The sequence below is a fragment of the Camelus dromedarius genome, chromosome 11 (genome assembly GCF_036321535.1).
Source record: "Camelus dromedarius isolate mCamDro1 chromosome 11, mCamDro1.pat, whole genome shotgun sequence".
In the NCBI taxonomy this organism is placed as follows: domain Eukaryota; kingdom Metazoa; phylum Chordata; class Mammalia; order Artiodactyla; family Camelidae; genus Camelus; species Camelus dromedarius.
The window spans coordinates 48,108,522-48,134,342 of NC_087446.1; the positions used below are offsets into that span (position 1 = coordinate 48,108,522).

Genomic DNA, 25,821 nt, shown 5'->3' on the forward strand with positions numbered 1-25,821 from the left:
CATTTTTGGATATTAACAGCAACTGTTTCCTCTCTGCCTACTAGAGGGGCTCTGGTCCAGCATGAAATCCCGCTGAAATCCAAATGGGCCTCTTGCTCCAGGGAAGGTCTAAGCAAAGACAGCTATGACTTTGGTGCTGTTCTATTGGGAAGTTCTAAAAAGGACCAGGCTAGTGAAACTTCTTCAATTGGGACTTTACTAAATGATTTCCACCATTTGTTAGAAGTGACTCTTAACCAAAAAGTACCCAGTCTTATCAAAAAGTAAGTTTAAATACGCATATCAACTAAACGCTGGAGAGGCTGTGGAGAAAAGGGAACCCTCCTACACCGTTGATGAGAATGTAGTTTGGTGCAGCCATTATGGAAAACAGTTTGGAGATTCCTCAAAAGACTAAAAATAGACTTATCCTATGATCCAGCAATCCCACTCCTGGGCATATATCCAGAGGGAACCTTAATTCAAAAAGACACATGCACCCCAATGTTCATAGCAGCAATATTTACAATAGCCAAGACGTGGAAACAACCTAAACGTCCATCAACAGATGACTGGATAGAGAAGTCATGATATATTTATACAATGGAATACTACTCTCAGCCATAAAAAAAAGAATAAAATAATGGCATTTGCAGCAACATGGATGGACTTGGAGAATGTCATTCTAAGTGAAGTAAGCCAGAAAGAGAAAAAAAAAATACCCCTATGATATCACTCATATGTGGAATCTAAAAAACAAACAAACAAACAAAAAACTGAACTTATTTACAAAACAGAAACAGAATCACAGACATAGAAAACAAACTTATAGTTACCAGTAGGGAAAGAGGGTGGGAAGAGATAAATTGGGAGTTCGAGATTTGCAGATACTAACTAATATACATAAAATAGATAAACAACAAGTTCATACTGTATAGCACAGGGAACTATATTCAGTATCTTGTAGTAACTTATGGTGAAAAAGAATATGAAAACAAATAAATGTATGTTCCCCTATGACTGAAGTATTGTGCAGTACACCAGAAACTGACACAACGTTGTAAACTGACTCTACTTCAATAAAAATACATTTTTAAAAAAACAGAACTTAAAGTTAGTTTGTCTAAAGTAATCTTCCCATAAGCTGTATTTCCCAAGTGCAAGCACATGAGACACCACCCCACTAGCCTCATGTTCTCTGTGTCCTGAACGTACCTTCTTTTCAGACCTGGAACAACAGCCAAGGCTAATCACTAAAAAGCCTTCATTCCCAAGATCAAAACATTTTCTGCTTACACCATGACTATTCCATTTTCCTAAGCCCGTGGAAGAATTTTTTTTAATTCTGGATGACACAATTTACCGCATTATTTTTGTCATCTATTGTAACAAAACTGCCCCAGAACTTACTGGCTTGACGGGACACTTTGTTCTTTCTCTCAATTCTGTACCTTATCTGGGCTCAGCTGGAAAGTTCCTCTGCTCCACGTGGTGCTGGCTGGGATCAGTCTCATGGCTGCATTCAGCTAGGTGCTCAGCTAAAAAGTCCATGATGCCTTCACTCAAATGCCTGGTGCATCGCAGGTTGTGACTGGAACAGGGTGGGGCTGTCTGCGCCCTTCTCTCTCTCTCTCTCCACATCCTTCAGCTGTCTGGCCCAAGCTTCTTTACAAAGCAGCTGGGTCCCAAAGGGCAAAGCAGAAGTTGCCCGGCAGCTTCAGACAAGGGCCCAGAAGTCCACGTCACCTCCACAGCATTCTGCTGGTCAAAGCAAATCTCAAGGTCAGGCCAGGTGCAAAAGGAGGGACACAGACTCCACCTCCTGATGTGCACATGCTCCCACCAGGACAGGGAGGAATCGTCGCAAAGCGGTGTTGGTGACCATCTGTGAAAGTACCAAAAACGTTATTTGTAAAATCTGAGCTTCAGAGTCAATGGTGAACTATTTCATTATGACTATTTAGAAAATATCTTATCCATTCATGAACAAAATTTGTTTCTTTCTAAGTGTCTTTTACCCTTGCTTTTCCAGAAAGCATTTGTTTAACAATTACAGTAGGTTGGATGATGGCCTTCAAAAAGATGTCCAGATTCCTAGAACTTATGAATGTGACCTTATTTGGTCACACCAGTCTTTGCCGATGTCAGTAAGTTAATTAAAAATAAATTAAGAATTTGAGATAAGATCATACTGAATGACCCAGGTGGGTCCTAAATCCAATGACAAGTGTCCTTATAAGAGATACAAGAGGAGAAAACACAGAGGAGAAGGTGACGTGAAGACAGAGGCAGAGATCAGAGTGATGTGTTCACAAGCCAAAGAAGCCAAGGACCGTCCACAGCCATCAGAAGCTGAAGACGCAAAGAAGGATTCCCCGTTAGAGCTTCCAGAGGGAGTGTGGCCCCACTGACTTAAGGCTTCTGTCCTCCAGAAGCTGAGGGAATACATTTCTGTTATTTTAAACCACCCAATTTTCGGCAAATTTTTACAGCAGCCACAGAACACTAATCAAGGATCTTCCCGCTTTATAATTAAGACTATAGCAGCCTTATCAGTGAGGGCTACATTCAAGACCCCCCGTGGATGCCTGAAACCACGGGCAGGACAAAACTCTACATATACTAGGTTTTTCCTAAGATGAAGTTTCATTTATAAATTAGGCACAGTAAGAGATTAATGACAATAATAACAAAATAAAACAATTTTAACAATATACTGCAGTTAAATGTCATGTGAATGTGGTCTCTCTCTCCCTCAAAATATCTTACAAGTGTAATGCCTTCTCCATCTTAACCAAGCACTCATCACACACCGTGCCTGTAACTTTTGCAGTTTGAGGTTTCACAGCAAAACTAGCATGAATTTCCTTTTCTTTCTTCACAATTTCACAGATCAAAGATTCGCTCTTACCATAGAGCTTAGCACCTCAGCATATGTGGGTGGTTTTTTTTTCCCTAAAGTCACAGATTTTCACCCTTTTACCCAAAGAAAGCACTTTTGGGCTGCTCTTGGATGTATCACTCCTCACACCTTTGCGGCCACTTTTAAGTAAAATAAAGGAGACTCGAACACCTGCACTACATCCTGAGGCTGAAGATCTGAAACCCAGCGGCTACTCAGTGACTCAGGGGCGGGACCAAAGGACAGAGCGCAACGGCGGGATTTCATCACCCTTCTCGGAACAACGTGCCATTTAAACCTTAGGAATTGTCTATTTCTAGAATTTTCCAAGTAATATTTTCAGAACATAGTTGACTTAAGGGTAATGGAAACTTCAAAAACAGGGCAGAGAAGGGGGAACTACTATAAACGTTTCACTCCCATTTTAGGACTGAGATTTCTGGGTCAGTGGCTCCTATCTCCCTCACCAGAGATACTGCCTAAAGTCCCTTCCATAAAAACTCTCCAGGTCTAAGCCAATCCTGCGTGGAGCATCCAGGACTCGGAAGCCTGTCTCACCAGGTCCTTCTGGAAACAGCTCTGCGGCTCCAGGTCACCAGAGCGCGGGGCCTCCCTGACTTGACGTCGCTCATCCCCAAGCAAGGCTGCGGCTCCCTGACCACCGAGCTCCCGTGGCGACTCCACACCCAGACCTGGGATGACTTCTGGAAACTCTCAGCGCTCCTTTCTTTCCCAGTAAAACCCTGATGGCGTCGCCTTCCTCGCAGAGCTGTTTCAAGAGTCAGCCGGTGGCCGGCTGTGACCGTCGGGGTTGCGGAGGCCCGGAGCTCCACGAGCCCGGCTGGCCTGGGCCCGCAGGTGAGGACAAGGCCCGCTCCCCCCCCGGCGCCGCTGCGCGCACGTCCCGGCGCCTCCCGCCCCGCGCCCCGCGCCCCGCCCCCACTGCCCCCAGCCCCGCCCCACCCCGCCCGCGCGCGTGTCCGTGCTCCCTGCGCCGCCGCCTGGCCTCCCCGGGGCTGCAGATGCTCACGGCCCGGTCCGGCTCTGCCACGAGGGTCCGCAAAGACACGGCAGCCCTTGCCAGGCCTGCGCCTCCCTGGCTGCCATGCGGTCGTGAGGGTGGAGCTGCCGCCTCCTGGTCACCAGCGTGGAGACGGGGAATCCAGGAGCCTCAGCCAGCGACTGGAAGGAGGGCCCAGACGGGTTTCCTCTGGGATGAGCCCCAAACAAGCTTTCAAGTTGCTCACAGCCTTCACCATTGTGGGCCTTTGTTTTTAATCCAAAAGAGGAGAGAAGGGGAGTAGCTCCCCCGCCCCCCATCAACTGGCGCCAAGAAAATGGCTTTCCTGTGTCCTCGAACCCTTGGCCTTCCATGGCCTACCTCTGCCAAGGTCCAAGGGACCTGCCCCCTCCCCCAGGTCCCCACTTAGCGGTAGCCCTGCACGTCCCTCCCCTGTGGTCCACAAAGGAAGGCTTTCCGATGCCCAAGAAATTGGCCCCGTGTTGAAGAGTCCCCAAGCCCAAGAATGAAAGGTTTTCTGGCTGTTCCTTGGGTGCCTGCTTCTAGAGGTTTCCATCCTGGTACTGTTAACTTATGGAACACCTACTCTGGCTTTGTTGTAAACTCTCAGCAAGAGTCATCAGCTGCTGGCCCACATCTGTTCAGTGGGGCTCCTCTGTAACCTTGAAAGGTGTGATGCAGCCAGTTGTTGGCTGCCCAGAGAAACTCGAGCTGTCTGAACCTTGTCTCTTTTTTTTTCCTAATATTTTTTTTTATTATTCTATTATTTTATTTTGGGGGGGTGGTAATTAGGTTTATTCATTTTCAGAAGTACTGGAGATTGAACCCAGGACCTTCTGCATGCTAAGCATGCACTCTACCACTTGGGCTATACCCTCCCCCTTGCATGAACCTCCTCTTAACCTTATCTTATTGTGAGTTCCCCAAGCCCCAGGTGAGACCTGCTGCGGGTGAGGGTGTGAGATGTGGAAACCTTGCCTTTCTCTGTGCCCAGCCATGCACCCTCCTCCCCCTTGTATGGTGGCTGTGGCAGTGGGAAAGCAAGGTCAGCGAGCATAAGGATGAGCGGGAGCTGCTGTGCCCATACTGAGGATGACCTTGGAGGAGTTACTCCATGAGCTTGATGGCAGAGGAGCAAACCATTGCTCTCTTGAGGTCTGTCACACTTTATCATCCATAGTTCTGATGGGTTCAGTGATTGAAACATAGTGGTAGGCGGGCCAGGTTCACCCCAGACTGTGTGCCGGTCACCTGGTCATGCCTTTACCCACCAGCCTCATCCTTAGCTGTGCAGCCCATTCTCTCCCCAGAAACAGAGCAGCAAACTGAGCATTTGAGTCACCTGAATGTGGCCCGCCCTCCTGTTTCAGATCCACCAACCTGGAAACACTGCTGGAGGCTGTGGAGAATTCAGGGAGTTTGGAATCGACAGGGTAATAGGAAGAAGAAATCTAACTCCATATTGGATCTGTTTCTTTTACTCTGATGGGTGGGGCCCAGCAAAAGCGGTGTAGCAGTTGGGAGTCATGGAGGACAGCTGATTCCGGAGGGGCGGGCTGGCTGGAAAGGACCACAAAAGTGTCCGAGGCCTCACCGATCAGATTGGGGTTCAACTCATGAAAGATGTGTGGGAGACTTTTTGAAGGATCCCTCAACTGTTACCCATCATAACATTTCTCCATCCTGCCAGCCCCATGGTATAGTCCTCCCTATTTCCTTCCTCAGCTTCTTACCTGCCCTGAGGAGGAGAGGCTGAACCGGGCCGTGGACATTAGCCCCTGCCTTCCAGGGGCTATTCTCCAATTTCTGATAGTTTGGACCTGGAACAAGAGACTGGGACAAGAGGAGCCCAGCCTGCGACAGGCTGGGCTCACTGGACTGGGAATAGGGGTGCAAGCACAGGAGGAGGCTGGGTGAGCAGAAGGCACAGGTCCCAAGTGGAGAGACATGGACAGCAGGACAGGAATCAAAGATGAACCTGTCTAGGCAATTGGGATACTGTCTTTGGACTTGATCAGGACTTTATTTTATTCCTTCTGAGCCAAACTGATTTTTCCCTCTGTTGCCCTTTATTTACTGTGGAGTGAAATGGTCCTTCACAAATCTCAGCGCTGAGGGAGGAGGATTTCTTGCTTTCCTCTGAGATTCTGGCATTTCATCCACTGGGTGCACCTTACCCTCTGTAATGGTCCCAACATGAGCCAGGATGAATCAGAATACCCTCCCTTAGGAGAAAAGTAAAAATAAAAAAATAAAGCAAATCACGCAACTGGCACAAAGGACCCCAAGAAATGGTGCCTATTATTACTACTACTCTTATGCTCTGCCTGGCTTTTTGGTTTACACTCTTGATGCCCAGTGGGGCTGGAGTTGAACCCCAATCTGATCAGTAAGGCCTTGGACCCCTTCCTGTCCTTTCCAGCCAGCCCATCCCTCCTGAATCAGCTATCCTCTGTGACCTTGTCACCCAAATGCTGCACTGCTTTTGCTGGGCTCCTCACAGTAGATCTGAGCTACCAGGATACTATAGGGATGCAAGTTCTTGGCCCCTTTGAATTAAGTCAGAATTTCAGGGACCTGGGCGTATCTGTCAAAGCTCCCCCACCTGATTCTTCTGTGCAGGCAGGGTCAAAAACCTACGAAAGGGGATCATGGCTATTCCTTTTTGACTCAGTCCTCCTCTCCCTGGTGCTGCCTACCACCCACCCTTCCCTACTGGCCACTGTTGCTGACTTCCCTGCAAGTCTCATGACCAAGGTCACCTCACTTTCTCCATACACAGAGAACATGGGTATCCTGGGTGTACACAAAGATGCATTGCTCAGATATGCCTTCAGGAAAGGACTCCAGTGTTCTTCTAGGGCAGTCTACTCAGGCAATAGAAATAAAAACAAAAACAAACTAATGGGACCTAATTAAACTTATTTGCACAGCAAAGGAAACCATAAGCAAAACAAAATGACAACATACGGAATGGGAGACAATATTTGCAAATGATGAGATTGACAAGAGCTTATTTCCAGAAACAGCTCATAAAACTTAATAACAAACAAACAAACAAAAAAAAGACCCCAATCCAAAAATGGGCTGGAGACCTAAACAAGCAATTATCCAATGAAGACATACAAATGGCCAATAAACACAAGAAAAAAATGCTCAATATCACTAATTATCAGGGAAATGCAAATCACAACTACAATGAGGTATCACCATATACCAGTAAGAATGGCCGTCATTCAAAAGTCCACAAATGATAAATGCTGGAGAGGCTGTGGAGAAAAGGGAACCTTCCTACACTGCTGGTGGAAATGCAGTTTGGTGCAGCTGTTATGGAAAACAATCTGGAGATTTCCTCAAAAGACTAAAAATAGACTTACTATATGATCCAGCAATCCCACTACTGGACATACATACTGAAGGAGCTCTAATTTGAAAAGACACATGCACCTCAATGTTCACAGTAGCACTATGTACAATAGTCAATACATGGAAATGACCTAAATGTCCATCAACAGATGACTGGATAAAGAAGTTGTGGTATATTTATACAATGGAATACTACTCAGCCATTAAAAAAGAATAAAATAATGCCATCTGCAGCAACATGGATGGATCTGGAGATCATCATTCTAAGTAAAGTAAGTCAGAAAGAGAAAGAAAAATGCCATATGATATCACTCATATGTGGAATCTAAAAAGAAAAAAAAAAGAAGACACTAATGAATTTATCTACAAAACAGAAACAGACTCACAGACATAGTAAACAAACATGATTACTGGGGGAAAGGGGGTGGGAAGGGATAAATTGGGAGTTCAAGATTTGCAAATATTAACTACTATGTATAAAATAGATTAAAAACAAATTTCTTCTGTATAGCAAAGTGAACTGTATTTAATATCTTGTAGTAACTTGTAATGAAAAAGCATATGAAAACAAATATATGTATGTGTATGTGTGGCTGAAACATTATGCTGTACACCAGAAATTGACACACTGTAACTGAATATACTTCAATTAAAAAAAAAAAAATAAAGGACTTGTTGCCCAGATGCAGAGCGCGTGGTCACCTGACAGGCTCCAGCTGTTTGCTCCTTCAGGGTCACCTCGGCTCTCCAGCCAACATTAGGCTCTTGTGGGGATGACTGCAGCCAGGGACTGAGCAGGCAGTGTGGGGCAAGAGCCTGGCATTTCTGCCCAATGAGGTGACTCCTCTAGGCAACTTTCATCCATGGGCCAAGAATTTGTGAGCTCAGCATCACGTTAGACTTCTCCCCCAACTCACTTCCAATTCCATTCTTTCCTTGTACAGGTCTCACTCCCCCATAAACCTTCCACACTCCCAACTCCACCTCCTCCCCAAGGACCCAGCCGACTCATTTGCCCTATTCCAGTGGTTCTCAAAGTGTGGTCCCCAGAACAGCGACCTCAGCATCACCTGGGAACCTATTAGAAATGTGGATCCCCAGGCCCTGCCCCAGACTCAGTGATCTACTGACTCGGATACTCCGGGATGGGGCCTAGCATCTGCATTTTAACAAGCCCTCTAGGTGATTGTAATGCACACAATCTGAGAATTGTGGCCTTGCTGTATTTCAGTATAAGTTCAAACCGCTTGATGTCCTGTGCAGCGAAATGAAGTCACCTACCCGGGGTACTGTGAAGAGTTGTGGCTAGCGCCCTCTGCAGTCCAGGGATGTAAAGAGAAGTGCACCACGCCTTAGCCAGGAGCCAGCGACACCCTCCCCGGCCCAGGGCAGCACTCAGTAGTTGACCCGCTTGGTGTGCCCAGTCTGTGGCTCTCCAAGCCCATATGCCCAGCAGCCTGGCCACTCCTTCACAAGCAACAGAATCAGTGCAGCGAAATTAACCACAAGGTCAAAAATCTGAGTTTGAACCGGAAAGGTACAGCATTTGACATTTATACTGCCAACTTCTGTCCGTATCATCTCAAGTATTTAACAAATAGCAGCTCCTGATATTTAATTTTCAGAGCTAACAATGTATTTGATGTTCCTGGGATATGGACTCAGATATCGACCTTGACCTGCTCATAAATTCTCCATTTATCTTACCAGGACCCGGTAAGCAGAGCATGTTTACGAGATTCACAGCTGACTGCCAGCACCCAACGGCAGGGGCATTTCTTGCTGTGACCACCTTGAAGGAGAAAGGAAGCAGATCTTCAGACTCTTTGGCCCCTCCTTGTAATGGTTCAGACAGATTCTCTTATTAAAACTTCTTCCTTAATTACTGACATACGTGCAATTCAAGTTACTTTCTTGCAATTATGTTATTCAGCAATAATTGGATTTCGAGTTTTAATTGGGCCCTAAATTAGCGATAGCTTTCATGAAAGCCATTACAGTGATTTCTAACTACAGTTTTTGCTGCTTTTTGAGTACATTATATTTCAAACAGAATGATTCACCAGTGGAAGAAGTCACAGCTGCAGTGAACTCTTGCATGGGTTTCTGTGAATGATTTCAAGTTGGGTACTAGTCTGTTGTAACTAAACGTTTGCTGCAAATACTCTCCATTGAGCTTTGCTGTGTCACAAGAGAGACTGTCTCCTGCCCAGGGTTAGAGCACACAATTCTGTTTGTGATGAAGATCCAGTCATGTGACCAGCTATTTAGCTCCATTAAATGGGGAAAAGAATCTATTTCTTACTACCTGCTACTACAGATAAACACTTGAAAATGATATAAAAGAAAGCCAAACCATTCTTTTATTTTATTTTATTTTTAAAGTGGCATTTCTTTTCATTTATTTATTTGGGGGTGGGGAAGAATTAGGCTTATTTATTTATTTTTAACAGAGATACTGGGGATTGAACCCAGGGCCTCGTGTATGCTAAGCACACACTCTACCACTGAGCTATACCCTCCCCCCACCCCACAAAATCATTCTTGAAAGCTATTGGAATCAAAATTTTGTTGAACCTATAGAAAGCATAATCCCATTGGTGTCCTCCTTTCATAATGGGACTGTCTAATCAAATCAGCTCAACAAATATGTGCCGAGTGTCATCTGTGTGCTTTTTTTGTGTGTGTGAAAGACACTAAGCGAGTAAGAAACAGTAAGGTGATGTGGTTAAGAGTAAGAGCTTTGGAGTCAGACTATCTGCTTTAGGATCCCAGCTACTTCCTGGCTGTGTGACCTCAGGCAAATTACTTAATTTCTCTGAAGCTCTATTTTCTCATCTGTGAAATGTATCACAAGTTTGTAGTGTGGATTAAATGATTTATTACATGTAAAGGACTTTTAAAAGTGCCTGCCTTTTATTATGTTGAGATACAGTCCCTTTGGGGGACCCTGTTACACTGTTGGTAGGAATGTAATTTGGTGCAGCCACTGTGGAAAACTGTATGGAGATTCCTTTAAAAACTAAAAATAGACTTACCGTATAATCCAGCCATCCCACTCTTGGGCATATATCTAGGAAAAACTCTAATTCGAAAAGATACATGCACCCCAATGTTCACAGCAGCACTATTTACAATAACCAAGACATGGAAACAACCTAAATGTCCATCAACAGATGTCTAGATAAAGAAGCTGTGGTATATTTATACAACGGAATACTACTCAGCCATAAAAGAAATAAAATAATGCCATTTGCAGCAACATGAGCAGACCTAGAAATTATCATACTAAGTGAAGTAGGTCAGACAAAGACAAATATTGTATGATATCACTTATATGGGGAATCTTAAAAAATAATACAAATGAACTTATTTACAAAACAGAAACAAACTTACCAACATAGAAAACAAACTTATGGTGGGGGGAGGGGTAATTTAGGAGTTTGGGATTAGAAGATACAAACTACTATGTATAAAATAGATTCTACTGTATAGCACAAGGAACTATATTCAGTATCTTGTTATAACCTATAATGAAAAAGAATATGTATATATATATATATATCACTGAATTATTATGCTATATACCAGAAACTAACACAACATTGTAAATCAAATATACTTCAATAAAAAAGTGCCTGCCATGTGGTAAGCACTTCTTAAGAACTGGTTCTACTGTCCTAGTTCAAGGTGGCAAGGACTTATCTGTATTGCTCATCACTGTATTCCCAGCATCCAGAATACTGCCTGATAGATGAGAAATGTTCAGTAGGTACTTTGAGTCTAGTAGGAAAATCCAAGATGGCAGGACTTGCCCTAAGAGAGAAGGGACTTAAAGGAGAGAGTAATAGTGTCCAGTTCGGGGTATACCAGTCAGGACAGTGACCGTAAATGGATTCGGACATCCAGAAGGAATAATTGAGGAGCATTTCATGAAATAACTACTTACAAAGGTATGGGGCAAATTAAGAGAGACAAACAAAAATGGTAAAGCACGGCAGGGTTAGAAATGTCAGAGCACTGTTACCACCTCTAGATCTGAAAGTACCCGAAAGGGCAGGGGCTGCAGAGAGGAGCCTCTGACAGGAGTGGCAGCCTTCAGGAGGGACTGCAGGCTCTGCCACCTGCAGCCACATGGGAAGGGTGCCAGGGCAACAAACCCTGGACCTCTCTCTCTGGCCCTCCAGCACTGTCCTGTTGGCCAAACCCAACTGTAAGCCAGCGGGTAAATGACACAATCCCTACAGGTGGGCCTCCTAGGTGCCAAGCACAGTGGACAAGGGTGGAGAGTGAGTCTGGAGAAGCAGATGGAGAACACTTAACTTGAGGAAATCAGGAGAAGATTTGATAGGGGTGGAATTTAAGATGAGTCTTTCAGCAAGGTTGGGCTGTGTAAGGTTGAAAGGGCAGGTATCCCAGGTAGAAAGAACAGTGTGAGTAAATCAAGATAGGAAGTAGATTTAGGGGTCAAAACTCAATCCAACTTGGCTGTAACAGAGGGCACGAGTCTGTAAGAAAAGATAATTTTGAAAAGATAGATTGGAACATTTCACAGACTGTCTCAAACGGCAGGGAAAGACTGAGGACTTGATTTTGGAGGCAGGAGAGGCCAATGAAGTTGAAGATCCAGCAGGCAAGGATCAAAGCTGTGGTTAAGAAGTCTGATGTTATAGTGGTGCATCAGAAAGATTGGAAAGTGAAAAGATTAGTGCTCATAAGATGATTTGAGAGATTTTATAATAAGGTGATCTGAGAGATAAATAAGATGATTTGATGGTTTGAGTCCAAGGGAGAGAAAAATAAGGATGTGAACTCAGGCGTGAACAACACGTGTGAGATTAAGAAAGCAGATGAATCACGTGGGAGGTGGGGCTCAGGGATCCAGACTTCACGAAGGGTCAAAGATCATTCCGGTCTGTCTGGCCTGGACGGCTGGAAACTTAGAAGGAGGAAGGTAAGCATGGAGGAGATGCAAGAAGCTCAGTTCTTGGGGACAGAAGAGCAGTGACAAGCAAGTCCCCTCATGCATTCCCCACAGAGCTTGTAAGACACCCTTGGGTTCCAGCCAGCTGGATTCCACTCCAACTTCTTTCTTATTGTACTCATCCTTGTTACTCTGACAGCCCACCAGCTGACTTCTGATTTGGTTTCTTTAGTACCTGACTCATTTCCAGGCCCCCAGCTCTCTATCATCCTGAAGCTCAATCCTGGTTGTGAGCCCACCTCTCATTCATCTCAGGTCTTCAAGCTGCTTACCTTCTGTTACCCACTCAGCTCCAGACCCATCCACGCTCATGGTCCGGAGCAATGCTGTCCAGTAGAATTGCCTGTAACAATGGACATGTTCTATGTCTTCACTGTCCAATATGGTAACCAATAGCATATGTGGCTATTGAGCACTTAAGATGTGGTTAGGGAGAGTGAGGAAACGAACTTTTCATTTTAATTAATTCTCATTTGGATAGCCTCAAGGCACGAAGCTCGTCTCAGCGGGACAGATGAAAAAGAATGAAGGCTTGTGGGATTCTGAATTTTTAAATCGGTTTTGCAGGAACTAGCCCCAGGAGATAGCGTGAGAGAATAGTTTGTCTTTAGCATGTTTTCAATATTTCTTCTGTTTCCTTTCCGTATACATTTATCATGTCAGAAGCCACTTTCTGAGCTCTCTTCAGCTGTGATTAGGCTGGACCTGTTTCTCCCTGCCTCTCCTTGCAACGTCTACAATGTGTGTCATCGCTTCCATAACTTGTCCCCACACCAGGCTGGGATTAAGGACGAGGCAAACAAAGCAAACAGAGGAAGACAGGACCACGAGGGACAGAGCCAGTGGAGCAAATCTGACTGACCCCCTTCAGGGGAATGAAAATTCTAAATCTCACTCTAAATCCTGCTCTAGGTTTCTTCGGTAGCATTTCAATGTTCTAAAATACTACATAATTTAATTACGGTATGTTTATTACTTAACGCTTCCCTCCCCATGCAAGAATATAAGCACCACAAGGGCAGGAAATTTTCTTTCTACTGCTCGTGGATATGCCGAATTACCCAGAGCAGGGTCTGTTGAATGAATGACTTGGCCCTGGTGAGGGAGACAGGGACTGGGGCAAGTGTTACAAGGATGCATCAAGATTCTAAGAGTGAGTTTAGGTTGGAACAGGACCCAGAAAGTAGGATTTAGTTTAGGATTAGACAAAAGGGTGAAAGCTGTGTGCAATTCCAAACGAGTAATAGTTCCTGATGACTGGGTTAGGAAGGACCGTAAAACCAACCCTGAGGCCAGCAAAAGAGTTAGTTTTGTCTACTATGAGTGCAGGCCTGGCTGCCCAGATACCCTATATTTGTCCATTTGTCTGTCTTGACTAATGTAATTAAGAATTAAGGCTCCAGTCCATTTTTTTTTCCCAAATATGTGACCTTTATTCCATTGAGTAGGAGAAACTAAGGGTCTGTGATTCAGGCCAGGTGTCCAATCCAGTGAGGGAAATTGAGGTCATGGAAAAAACAAAAGCGCTCATCTAATCGTCCAATCTGTTCAACACAGTAGGGTGATACGAGGAAGAAAGGTCAGCTAGAAGGCCAAGAGGCGCCCATGTTCCCCTACAGATACACCATAGTTCAAAATAAAGGTGGCAAGATGCATTCATTGATTTAATCAATGTTTATTTATTCTGTGTACCACACATTATTCTAGGCACATTTATTCTAGAAGACCCAGCATGAATAGAACACAAAATTCCCTGCCATCATGAAGCTTACATTCCAGTGAGGGAAAGAGATAATAATCAAAATAACCAAAACATGTAGTGTTTTAAATAGCAGTAAGAATTAAGCAGGACGGGGGTTAGGAAGTGTGTATGCTCATAGAGTTGTTGAAATGTCAGACAGAGTAGCCAGAGAGGGCTTCACTTAACTCATCAAATCAAGATCCACCCCTTGAGGGCTGGAAATCCTAGTTTCTACAGAACTGCATTGGGTTGGCCCAAGTCTCCTGGTGAGATTGAGCCCGCAGAGGCCACACTTGGTACCTGGAGAACACTCCGGAGAGGGGAGCAGGATGCTGGCTCTTTTTGTTATGCGTCTGGTCTTTGGCTGCTTCTTTGGAGCTCCCCAGCATCAAGGACCTCCCACTGCACCCTTTTCTGGCACAGACAATACCATGGGCTTCGTTAGCAATCTGGTGAAGCCTGAACTCCTTTTCAGAATAATGTCTTTTGAAAACCTAAAATAAAACTCATGGCATTACAAAGGAAGCAAAATATATTGAAATCGAATTATCAAATATTTTTAACAAATTTGTGATTGAGTATAATATATGTGATTCTCTATTAATGCATTAAATAATAATATCTAGAGATAGGTGTAATAGATACCTTAATGTTGAAATGGGAAAAAATAAAAATATTTTGATACATCTGAAACAATAACATGATAGAAAAAGCCTGTGACTTCTGTTGCTGATAACATCTCCTGGGGTTCATTGCCTACATTTATAGTTGAAGAAAATGCTAAATTTTGGCCAGAGGTAAATCCAAGTTCATGGACTCCCTGAATTAATAATTACCACTGGCCTGGTCCTATCATGCCTGTTTTCATGCCCACAATAGTCAGATGCCACCGAAAGCAAAACTAACACAGCTTCCCCAGAGGAGTGTTGGTTCAGAGGGCCATAACCTTTCACTTGGAGGGAGAAAATGGTAGAACTAATTAGATTTGCTGAGTCTTTTCTGTTTCCCAGTAAAACCTGATTATACATAGTCATGAGCAAAATTTTCATGGAAGACCATCTCATTAATCTGAAATTAGTCTTGCGGGTGGGGGGTATAGCTCAGTGGTAGAGCACACACTTAGCGTGCACGAGGTCCTGGGTTCAAGCTTCAGTGCCTCCGTTAAAAAAAAAAAAAAAAAAAAACCTCAAAATACATAGTCAATCTTCATAAAATTTATTCATTCAGCAAACATTTATTGAGCATCTACTATATTCCAGGCACTGTTCTAGGTACATTGGTGTTCATCAGTGAACAAATAGACCCAAAAATAAAGCCCTTCCCTCATGACCCTGAGATTCCAGAGAAGATTAGGGTGGGGAGCAGGTAGGTCAGACAATAAACAGAAACAAATCGTGTAAATGATATCATACGTAAGGAAATGTTAAGTCCTATGACAAATAGATCAAACATTACAAGGAGTGCAAGGAGGCCAGAGGGAGAGTGCAGCTTTAAATGGAGTGATCAGGGTAGAGTTTATTAGGAAGGTGAAGGTGAAATTGAAGAAAAGACTTGAAGGAGGGAAAATCAATCACATTCCCTTGACAAATGAGTTCTCTCTCCCAAAGTAACCACGCTCTTTTCTGTCAATAGGCCGTGTGGTTTAATGGAAGGAGCACGAGAATGGATTCAAGACCCCTGTGCCTGTTCTCTTTCTGCCACTTGGCTTTTCCTGGACTTGGTTTCCTCACTGTGAAAGGGGAGAGTCCTAACTAGGTCAGCGGTTGTAGAACTGTGGTTGCCCCCCCCCCCGTGGGTGGTGGAGGTACACTGGGGGTTCTGCAGGCAGATGATGCTCCTCGAGGCTAAGGAGGCCAAGATTTGAGTCACTTCCCCAGCTTCAGCCTCGGATCTGTTCGATATAATGTGGCTGCACATCAGATTCTGTTTGAAAAAAGTGTTTCACTACATCCCCACCCCAAAAAGTCTAAAAACTATAAATAGTACATTATACACTTTTATCTTTTAAATAACTGTTATAATTATTCAAAGAAAAATCATGAGTGTTGTATACTGCAGCCTGGAGTCTTCACTCTCACAGCTTGCCACAATTTTACTACTTCTTTTGGCTTTATTTCATTACTTTCCACTCAGAGGTATTTATAGTGATGCTAATGAGTTTCAAAACAAATCTAATGAAATGTGCATTTCTGTAAAATTGTGAGTTCCTGGAATAAACAAGCATTGATTACAGAGCCAAATTACGCAGCAAACAGGAGAGGAGGCTGCCCTTCAGGGAAGGTGACCACAGCCTGCATCTCCTTGCCCTTCCCGGCACCATGCTGCTGGGACATCCCTACCTGCTCCACTAATGCACTCTAATTTGATTCTTTTAAAGGATCATCCGATCCTTCCCACTTAAAATAGTCTTCCAACTCGCGCTCACGTGTGCTCACCTAGAGAAATTTCCTAATAGGGCATAGATCCTCAGTACAGGGTCCCGTTCAGTCAGACGTCAGACACAGCACACCCACATAACTGATTAGATTGCTCTCCCCATAAATATTCCACCACCAAGGAAGAGATTTACGATATTGTATCTTCAGTTCAATTTTCAGAACGATTTACAGCTCACACACATCCAAAAACTTATTACCAACTGCATTATTTGAAAACAAAGCGATAACTGGCTCTCCTCAGAGAGGGCCAGCGGAGCCTTCAGCTGCACTTTCTCTCTGCCACTATCTCTGCCACTGCTATTACCAGAATATATACAACAAACCTCGTAAGTGAAATTGCAAAGCACACATGCCGCACAGCGCCTAGTAGCCTATTAAGTGGAAAGCCTTCAGAGGATCACGTATTTGTCTGCAAGCCAGGAACCTTGACAGAACTGCTCAAGAAACTGAGAGGCTACAGCAGAGATTGCGCTGAGCATCCATGAGCCCTGGGAGCAGACTCCTGATACCCAGCGACACCACCGCGTGGATGCCAAGTTTAGCCGTCAGTGATGCTCTGCGTTCTCCTGACTTCCTGTCCACAGGCAGCTCAGGGTGACCTCGCAGCAGTATCCCCAAGCCCTGGCTACACATAGACCCCCCCCAATGGAAATTTACAAGAAAATACTGGCCCCCCCCCAACCCCTATACTTAGCGATTCTGGTTTAATACCTAGGGTAGAACCAAGACATCAGTATTTCCAAACACAGAACCCTCCAGATGATTCTAATGTAACAGAGTTCAGAGCCTCTGACTTTTTGTCCCTGAGCCTTAAGTTTCCTCAGTAGTCAACTACAGGAGACACTTGCTTTGACAAGTTGTGTGAATGCATACATGAGTCTGGCTTGTTAATCATCATAGTTCACACTAGTGCCTGACACACGTTAATAGCTCACTAAACATGAGTTGAATTAACCAATGAATAAACATCAAGTCCTGGGCATGATTTACCACATGGTAATCATTGATAAGTGACAGCTAGTATTGCTAATCAAAATGCCTGTTTAAAACTTTTTAATTTATAGCTTTCATCAACAAAAATGTTATTTGACTCTAGCTTTCCATTCCAAAGGCATTGTTTCCTCTCTGGACAATTTTTTGTTGTTGTTGCATAATCACGTGAATTATGAAATCAGATACTATAAGAGAAGTACCAGCTTCCAGCACTGGCGGGCATCTGTCACCCTAAAAGATTTGCCTGTGTCCTGTTTCAGTGACACATTGGAGAAGAAATGCTCAATGTCTCCATTCGCCATCCCTCATTTATTGACACATTTTCCCCATGACTAATTTCGTACCATGATGGAAAAGAAAACCTATATCCGAAAATGTAACACTCTTGGAAAAACTCACCCAATATCTCTGTTTGTAGAGGCAAAATCACAACATGAAAAATTGCAAATTAAAATGTTCATTTTCATTTTAGTCCCAACAGCATCAAAGTTCTTTGCCATAAAAGTAGGAGTGAGACACTGATCATACTTCCACATGAAATGCACCTCCTTGTAACTCACCCAGTACAGTTATTCTGTCCCACTGCATTGATTGGTTCCAGTAGCCACATATCAGTCCCACTGGGGAAGCAGCTCTGACGTTAGTAATGAAGGCAGCTGGACAAGATAGTGTCACCGAGCTGAGTCCAGGGGCAATAAATGGATACAACTGCAAACCCAATTATACCAGAGAAGGGGGATTCTGAAAAAGGAGCCAGTGATGTGGTCCACACAATTAATCAGCCCATTTAATTAAGATTCATCCCTCATTCCTCCGTTTTCTCCGTCTGATTTCCTCTCCCTATCACCTAGGTGGAGCTGTGATTCACTTTACTAAATCATCCTTTTAAAACCAGGTACTTCGTAGTCAACGATTTAAAACTTTTCCAGTTTCACTTGGATTTGGTCCCTTTGAAAGCCAACTTCAGACTGCTCTTTAAAATATGAATAATATTCACCCCTTCAGCCAATCAGGTCGACCCCCCCTGCCACATCCTTTGGAGGTGCATGTTCCCCCAGGACTGCCTCCAAAGCTTGCATCTTTGAAAAATATCGGTAATAAAAATTCAAATACATTCAAAAATGAATATAAATAAAACATAATTTCCTCCAAATGATTTATAAAATACTAAAACATTCACTTCCTTGTCTTTCCGCCTGTCAGGAGTGGCACAGCACATCTCCTCCGGGTGGCGGAGGGGCTCAGCTCTTCCCTGCGGAGTCGTCCCCGGGCGCTGCCTTGACGACGTGGGACCCCCGGGAGCCTGCCAGTTCTCACGCGCCGCTGATCGCACTCTATCCATCAAAGCACCAGGGTGGCTTCATCCCTGGCGAGATGGCACAGCTCTATAGTTCCTCCTCGAGGGCTCTAATTTTAGCAAAAATGCTGGGATGCAAAAATCTGTCAGGGCAGCAACAGTTTGGGGACAAGAGAGTGAATCACCTCAACCCGACGGGATTTCACTAGCGCCCGCGTCTTAGTGAGAGGCACTGGGAAGCCAGGTTCACTCCTCCATCCACCTCAACCTTCCCCATTCCCTGCCAACCCCAGTTCCCTGCCAACCCCAATTCCCTGCCTCGGTGATTTCCGAGATACCTAGAGTGGGTCTTGGGCGGAACCCCCTGGAGGACATGTGGAAACACATGTTGCCTGGGCCCACTCTAGAGTTTTGATTCAGTAGGTCTGTGGTAAAATCCAAGGATTCACATTTCTAAGAAAGAAATGCTTTATTAAGGTATAACTGACTTGTAATATTGTCTAAGTTTAAGGTGTACAATGTAATGATTTGATTGACTGACTGATCGATCAATTGATTGATCGATAGATATAGCAAAACGATTACCACAATTAGATTAGTCAGCACATCCATCACCTCACATAGTTGCCTGTGTGCGTGTGTGATGAGAACTTTTAAGATCTACCCTCTTAGCAACTTTTCATATTCAATACAGTGTTAATTATAGTCAGATTCCTTAGAGTTTTCTATATAAAATATGTAATTTGCAAAAAGACAGTTTTACTCCTTCCTTTCCAATTGGGATGCCTTATATTTCTTTTTCTTGCCAAAATTCTGTGGCTAGGTCTTCCAGTAACATGTTGACCAGGAGTAGGGAAAAGTGGGCACCCCTGTCTTGTTCTTGATCTTGGAGAAACAGCTGTCAGTCTTTCACCGTTGAGTGTGGTGTTAGCTGTGCACTCGTCCTGTATGTTTATTATGTTGCAGTATATTCCTTCTGTACCCAGTTTGTTAGAATCTGCATCTCTAGTAAGTTCCCAGGTGATGCTGATGCTGCTGGATTGAGAGCCACACTTTGGGAACAACTCATCTAACCTCTCAGGGACCAAGGCTTCCTTGATGAGACTCAGGTAGGAACAGAGTTGTGCTCAGAACAATTCAAAATGTACCAGACATGATCATGTCACATTCTAGAAGAAGACTCCAGGGCCGTATGATTCGCAGGGGATTCTACACACACACACACACACACACACACACACACACATACACACGCAAAAAGATGCATGGCACACTGGGAATAATTCAAACACAATGAATCCTTCCCTTTGAATAATTCCCAGACTTATGGAAGAAAGGTACAAAAATAAATAGAGAACAAAGTTTAAAAAACAAAATGCTTTACAGAAAGTGTGTGCCAAATTTGTGGGAACCCAAAGGAGTAAGTGATTGACTGCCCAGGGAAGTTAGAAGTTTTCCCAAAAAGGAGGTGACACCAGACCTGGCACTTGAAGGGGGAACGGGAGTGGATGATGAAGTGGGCAGTTTCCATCTCAGGCAGTAAAGGGGCAGATGTAAAAGACAACTGAGGCAGCGGAAAGAGCATGGCACTCAGAGGAAATAGAAGACTTTCGTGTGTACTTGACGGAATGTTTGGGAACTGATGTGTGGAGGTTCTTAAATGCCAATCTAAAGAGTTGAACCTTGGAACAATCAAACGATTTTCTGGTCAGATCTGTGTTTGCACGAGAAGCCAGATCACTATCCTTCTAGAATCATCTTTGGGCTCCGGTCCAGGTCCCTGAATCTACAGCCACCAAAATCATCCTGGAGTTTGAGTAAAGATTGGCCACGGAAATCAAACAGATTCAATAAACTGAGAAGCTGACGCACAACACAGAGACCAACCAACATGCTGCTATCTGGAAGCTACTAGACGCACGAGGAAGCTCTGCCTGAGACCCAGGAAGCTCATGTGACCAGATACTGGCAGGAATTTTGACTTGGGCCACATATCAGCCGTCCACGCATGTCAGCCATGTGGGTGTTACCCTGATGGTGAGGCTGTGAAGACAGTGTGATGCACGGCCGCCAAACCCAACACAGGCATGAGTCAAGTACGAAATGATGACAAAATGTTATAAGGCAGCTACTGTGTGGGCATCAGTTTTGCAGTTACAAACTCAGATGTACAAAAATAGAATTTTTGAAAATTGTTTCCCTATAATCCAACCAATGTTAGCTCTCAGACTTCATTTCACTTGAAGCAGAAAACTTTGTCTAGTCACTTCCAGGAAAACTCGATCAATTCAGCATTCTCACAGCCTCCTTTTAACCCTTTTTTTTGCCCAGAGATTATGTCAGTGGAGGCTGAAGGGGCCACCGTCTGTCATTGATAGATAGCATCTTTCCCTCCTTCTTCCTCGGTCATATGTGTGTCCATGACGAATACCTCTGGCCAGATGTTCTCATTCTTCAGGCACTAACCGCACTGCAGCTGCTGCTGACCATGCAGGCTCCGCCCTGCTCCCTGGGCACCATGGCCACACTGGTCACCTGCATCCTTCTTGTCTGGATGTCGAGCCCCCTCAGGTACAGAAAGTGGCTGTACCCCTCTTAATGACACAGAAAACTTTCTCTACTTCAAGCATGAGGAAACTTGATGATTGTGGCCTGTCAACTCTTCTCTGTCTCAGTATACTACTCTGCCATTCTTTTGTCTACTGGGGACCCGGTTGGTGCAGGGGGTCCTGGGAAGCAAAGCACAAGTGCCCCTGCTCTGGGTCTTCCCCCAGACTTCTCTGGGCTTTCCATTATCTAACCCCTGCCCCGAACTGGTATAGCCCCTCCAGTCTACCTTCTAGCACCAAATGATTGACCTTACATCTCTGTTAGAGCAATAAAATCTGTTACACAATCCACAAACGATAAATGCTGGAGAGGGTGTGGAGAAAAGGGACCCCTCCTACACTGCTGGTGGGAGTGTAAATTGGTGCAGCCACTATGGAGGACAGTATAGAGGTTCCTCAAAAAACTAAAAATAGACTTATCCTATGATCCAGCAATCCCACTCCTGGGCATATATCTGAAGGAAAATATAATTCAAAAAGACACATGCACCCCAATGTTCATAGCAGCACTATTTACAATAGCCAAGACATGGAAACAACCTAAATGTCCATCGAGAGATAACTGGATAAAGAAGATGTGGTATATACATATATACAATAGAATACTACTCAGCCATAAAAAAGAATAAAATAATGCCATTGGCAGCAACATGGATGGACCTAGAGATTGTCATTCTAAGTGAAGTAAGTCAGAAAGAGAAAGAAAAATACCATATGATATCTCTTATATGTGGAATCTAACAAAGGACACAATGAACTTATTTACAAAACAGATTCACAGACATAGAGAATAAACTTACGGCTACCAGGAGGTAAAGTGGGTGGGAAGGGATAAACTGGGAATTCAAAATTTGCACCTCCTGAGGAGGGATGGAAATGTTAGCTGTCTTGATTGTGGGGTGGTTTCATGGGTGTGTACAGCTATCAAAATTCATCAAACTGTGCATCTGAAATATGTGCGGTTTAATGTACAAGAATCATACCACTACAGAGGTGTTAAAAAACTCTGTTACATAAAAAAGAAAGAAGCTTAAGCTACCTACAGATTATTTGAGTAATATACCATGATTATTTATTTATATGTTTGTTTACTATTGAGCATCTACTTTGTGTCAAACATGTTCTAGGCACCTAGGCACTTCAGATATGGCTGGAAACCAAACATAAAAAATTTCTGCACCATGAAGCTTACATATCAGAGAGAGCAGACCAGCTATAAAAAATAAATATGCTACTTATTTTTATATTATTGCATTTAGTATATTATATATGCCATAAGATTACACAGTCTATGTACTGATTAAATAGTACATTAGAAGATAATAAAGGCTATTAAAAATAGTCTCCACACTAGAGGCCAAATGCAAACCAGTAAGTTCTGCAGGTATGAGGCCCTGACATCAGTATTTTTCAAAAGCTCTCCAAGTGATTCTAACGTGCACTCAGACTTGAGAACCACTGCTTTCATCCGTGGAAATTGTTTCACTGTTGTTCTGTGGGAGCTCTTTCTTTGGTTTTGTTAATTCACTTATTCATTAATTCATTTATTAAAATATTTGTTTGTTTGTTTGTTTATTAAAAGGTAGCACATCCATTTTCCAGCCTTGTTGTAAACACCAGGGATACAGCAACGAAGAGAAGAGATGAAGTCCTTGCTCCTGTGCTTTTCACGTACCGGACAATTTCTTGTCCCATCATCATCTCGTTTAACTCTTACAACACACATAGGCAGCGATCATGATTATCCAGACTTTCCAGGCGAGGAAACTGAGCATTCGTCAAGTTAAAAAACTTGCCCAAAGTCATACTACTGAGTGATAGAGCTAGGACTCACACCCAGGCCTGGAGGAATCAAAAGACCATATTCTTTTTTTAAAATAAGTTTTTAACAAATTTTTTTAAGTAAATGCTCATGACAATTGCAGCCCCTGTTTCTGTAACAGGTCATGTGATTGTAGCTGGTACTTATAACCACCTGAAAAGACCATATTCTTACACCCTCTCTCATCCCTGTATTTTCCCAGAGAAAGACTTTTATGCCTGCTTCTTTCCATCTTATTTTCAATTCTTCATGATGGACCAGTTTCATGATATAATTTAATGGAATTAAATTTGAACAGCTCAAAATTGTGTAATTGATTGCATTCAGTTTCCATCACCAATTACTAATTTGATTCACACCTGCTGATGCGACACCTGGAGGGAGGGAGTAGCAAGGGGGCTGGGTAGCAAGGCCTTATTGATCTGGGATATATGAGCTAACTAATTGTATAAAATAAATGTTATTTAAAAATCTCCAATGGGCTGTAATTAGGCAGACCACATAGCTGTCATCAGCTTACCTGTTAGACACCTGGAAATTATTGTAATCAGCCTGGTAAATTCTGAAATTAATTTTCATTAAATCTCCCCACACGGAAGATACATTGAGGGTATCTCAATGTATCATTTGAGGTATTTTCAAGGCATGTCTCATATAGGGATCATACACTTACATGAGATCATACATTTATAGAAATTCTAAATGTTGACCAGCATTTCACATTCAGTACATCTGTGAGCTATTTTAAAGATATACACTGTTATGGGCTGAACTGTGTCCTCCTAAGCCCTCAGGACCTCACAATGTGACCATACTTGGAAATAGGCCTTTAAAGAGGTAACTGAGTTAAGACGAGGCCATCAGAGTGGGCCCTAATCCAGTGCGACCAGTGTCCTTATAAGAAGAGGAAATTTGGAGAGAGACACTAGGGATGTGTGTGCACAGAGGAAAGGCCGTGTGAGGACACAGCAAGAAGGAGGCATCTGCAAGCCAAGGAAAGAGACCTCAGAAGACATCAAACCTGTTGACAACTTGATCTTGGACTTCTACCCTCCAGAACTGTAAGAAAATACATTTCTGTTGTTTAAGCCACCCAGTCTGTAATATGCTGTTATAGCAGCTGCAGCAAACTCATACACATGCATGTTAACATTCCATTAAACAAATAATTAGCAGCCGGTGCCTGACGTAAACCCATACTGTTAGGGAAACATTGTGGACCTTTTCTTCAAGGAACTTACAGTCTCTTAGAAAGACATACATGGATGAGACAGAGGATAATGGGAGGTCCAGGAGAGGAAGCAAGTGCTCTCTGAGAAGTTCAAAGCCAAGAGAGATCACCCAGAGAAGAGAGTTTGAAAAGAGAGACATTGAGGTTGGTAGGGTAGAGGGTAGGACAGACGTGAAGGCTTATGAGAGAGCAAAACAAAGAGGTGAACACCGTGTGCTTTTGGAGCAGTCACATGACCTTCAGGTGGAGAAGCTACTGCACACTTTGTAGGGCTGTGGTGAAGATGAGCTGGGACAGTGCTAGAAAAGTGAATTCCTGGTGTATATTAAGCTCTCAGGAAGGGTGCTGGAATTTTGAGAGGACAGTGAGGAGAGCTCACTCAGAGAGAAAAGATTCAGCCTGAGAAATAGTGAAAGATAAGGGGTGTCCTTGGTGAGGACTTGAGACTAACTTAAATCCTGCCAATAAGAAAGATTTTCCCTAAAAGGAGTATTTTTGCTCCCAAATTGCCAATCCATCAATTTGACATCAGCTGACATTTGCCAGGCACGCATGGGTGGGTGCCAAGCATTATTTTAAGCATTTTGTTATGTATTAATTGCTTTATATGTACTAATTGCTTATTATGAGTATAACAATTCATTAAGACAGGTCTGGTAATAATTACGCCCGCTTTATAGATGAAGAAACTGAAATAGAAAAAGGTGACATAAGGGGCTCACGGTCGCACAGTTAGTAACGGCGGAGGGAGTCAGGCTCAGGCGCAGGGGCGCTGGTACCACACCCTCCTCAGAAGCCTGTACCGTGCTCTGCAGGCACAGGTCCTTGGCATCCTCTCAACTTATTAATGAGGAAATTGAGGCACGGACAGGGGTCCTGACTAATTACCCACAACGGTATAGCAGGCAAGAGGCAAAGCCAGATTTCGAGTCCTTCTGACCTGGGGCCCGTGCCTTTCCCGGGCTCAGCCCAGGCTCTCTTGTCCAAATACGTGACTTCCGGAAATTGGGGGCTTTTTCCCCTCCAAAAGAATATGTTGACTCTCACTAGACTCTGGGTATTTCCTACTTCTCCATGTGATCTGGTGACTCTCAGAACAAAAACAAACAAACAAAAAAGGAAAATTCTCAAAATATAAATTCTACAACGACAGGAAGAAAAAGAAATTTTAAATGCATCTTCTTCATGTATGCACGTGCACAAGAAAAGCCAGCATTTACGAAGCCCCGACTGGTGCAGAGCACATTCACTGTGCTTTCTCATTCACTCTGGAGGATGGATGTTGTCATTATCCCATTTTAAAGATGAGGAGGCTGGGGACCAGAGAGGGTGAAGGAGGGGGTCCAAGTCTAACAGGTTGGTGGCGGTGGAGCGGCGGGACGCAGATCCAGGTTGTCAGACAGAGCCCACACTCCTGACTGCACGCTTTATTACCTCC

General features: G+C 43.8%; 1 protein-coding gene across 4 annotated transcripts in view; it reads right to left on the reverse strand.

The window, feature by feature from the left end:
• Window positions 1–14,124: 14,124 nt before the first annotated feature.
• The window catches only part of GXYLT1 (glucoside xylosyltransferase 1), a 96,154-nt gene continuing 84,457 nt past the window's right edge, over window positions 14,125–25,821 (reverse strand). For 2 of the 4 annotated variants that reach the window (XM_064491782.1, XM_064491781.1), the window contains exon 7: window positions 14,131–14,487. In XM_064491782.1, the coding sequence (XP_064347852.1) occupies window positions 14,218–14,487 (270 nt within the window). In that variant the 3' untranslated portion in view covers window positions 14,131–14,217. Of the gene's footprint in view, window positions 14,488–25,821 lie in introns of all 4 variants that reach the window. The other 2 variants (XM_064491777.1, XM_064491778.1) reach the window with 2 other exon arrangements.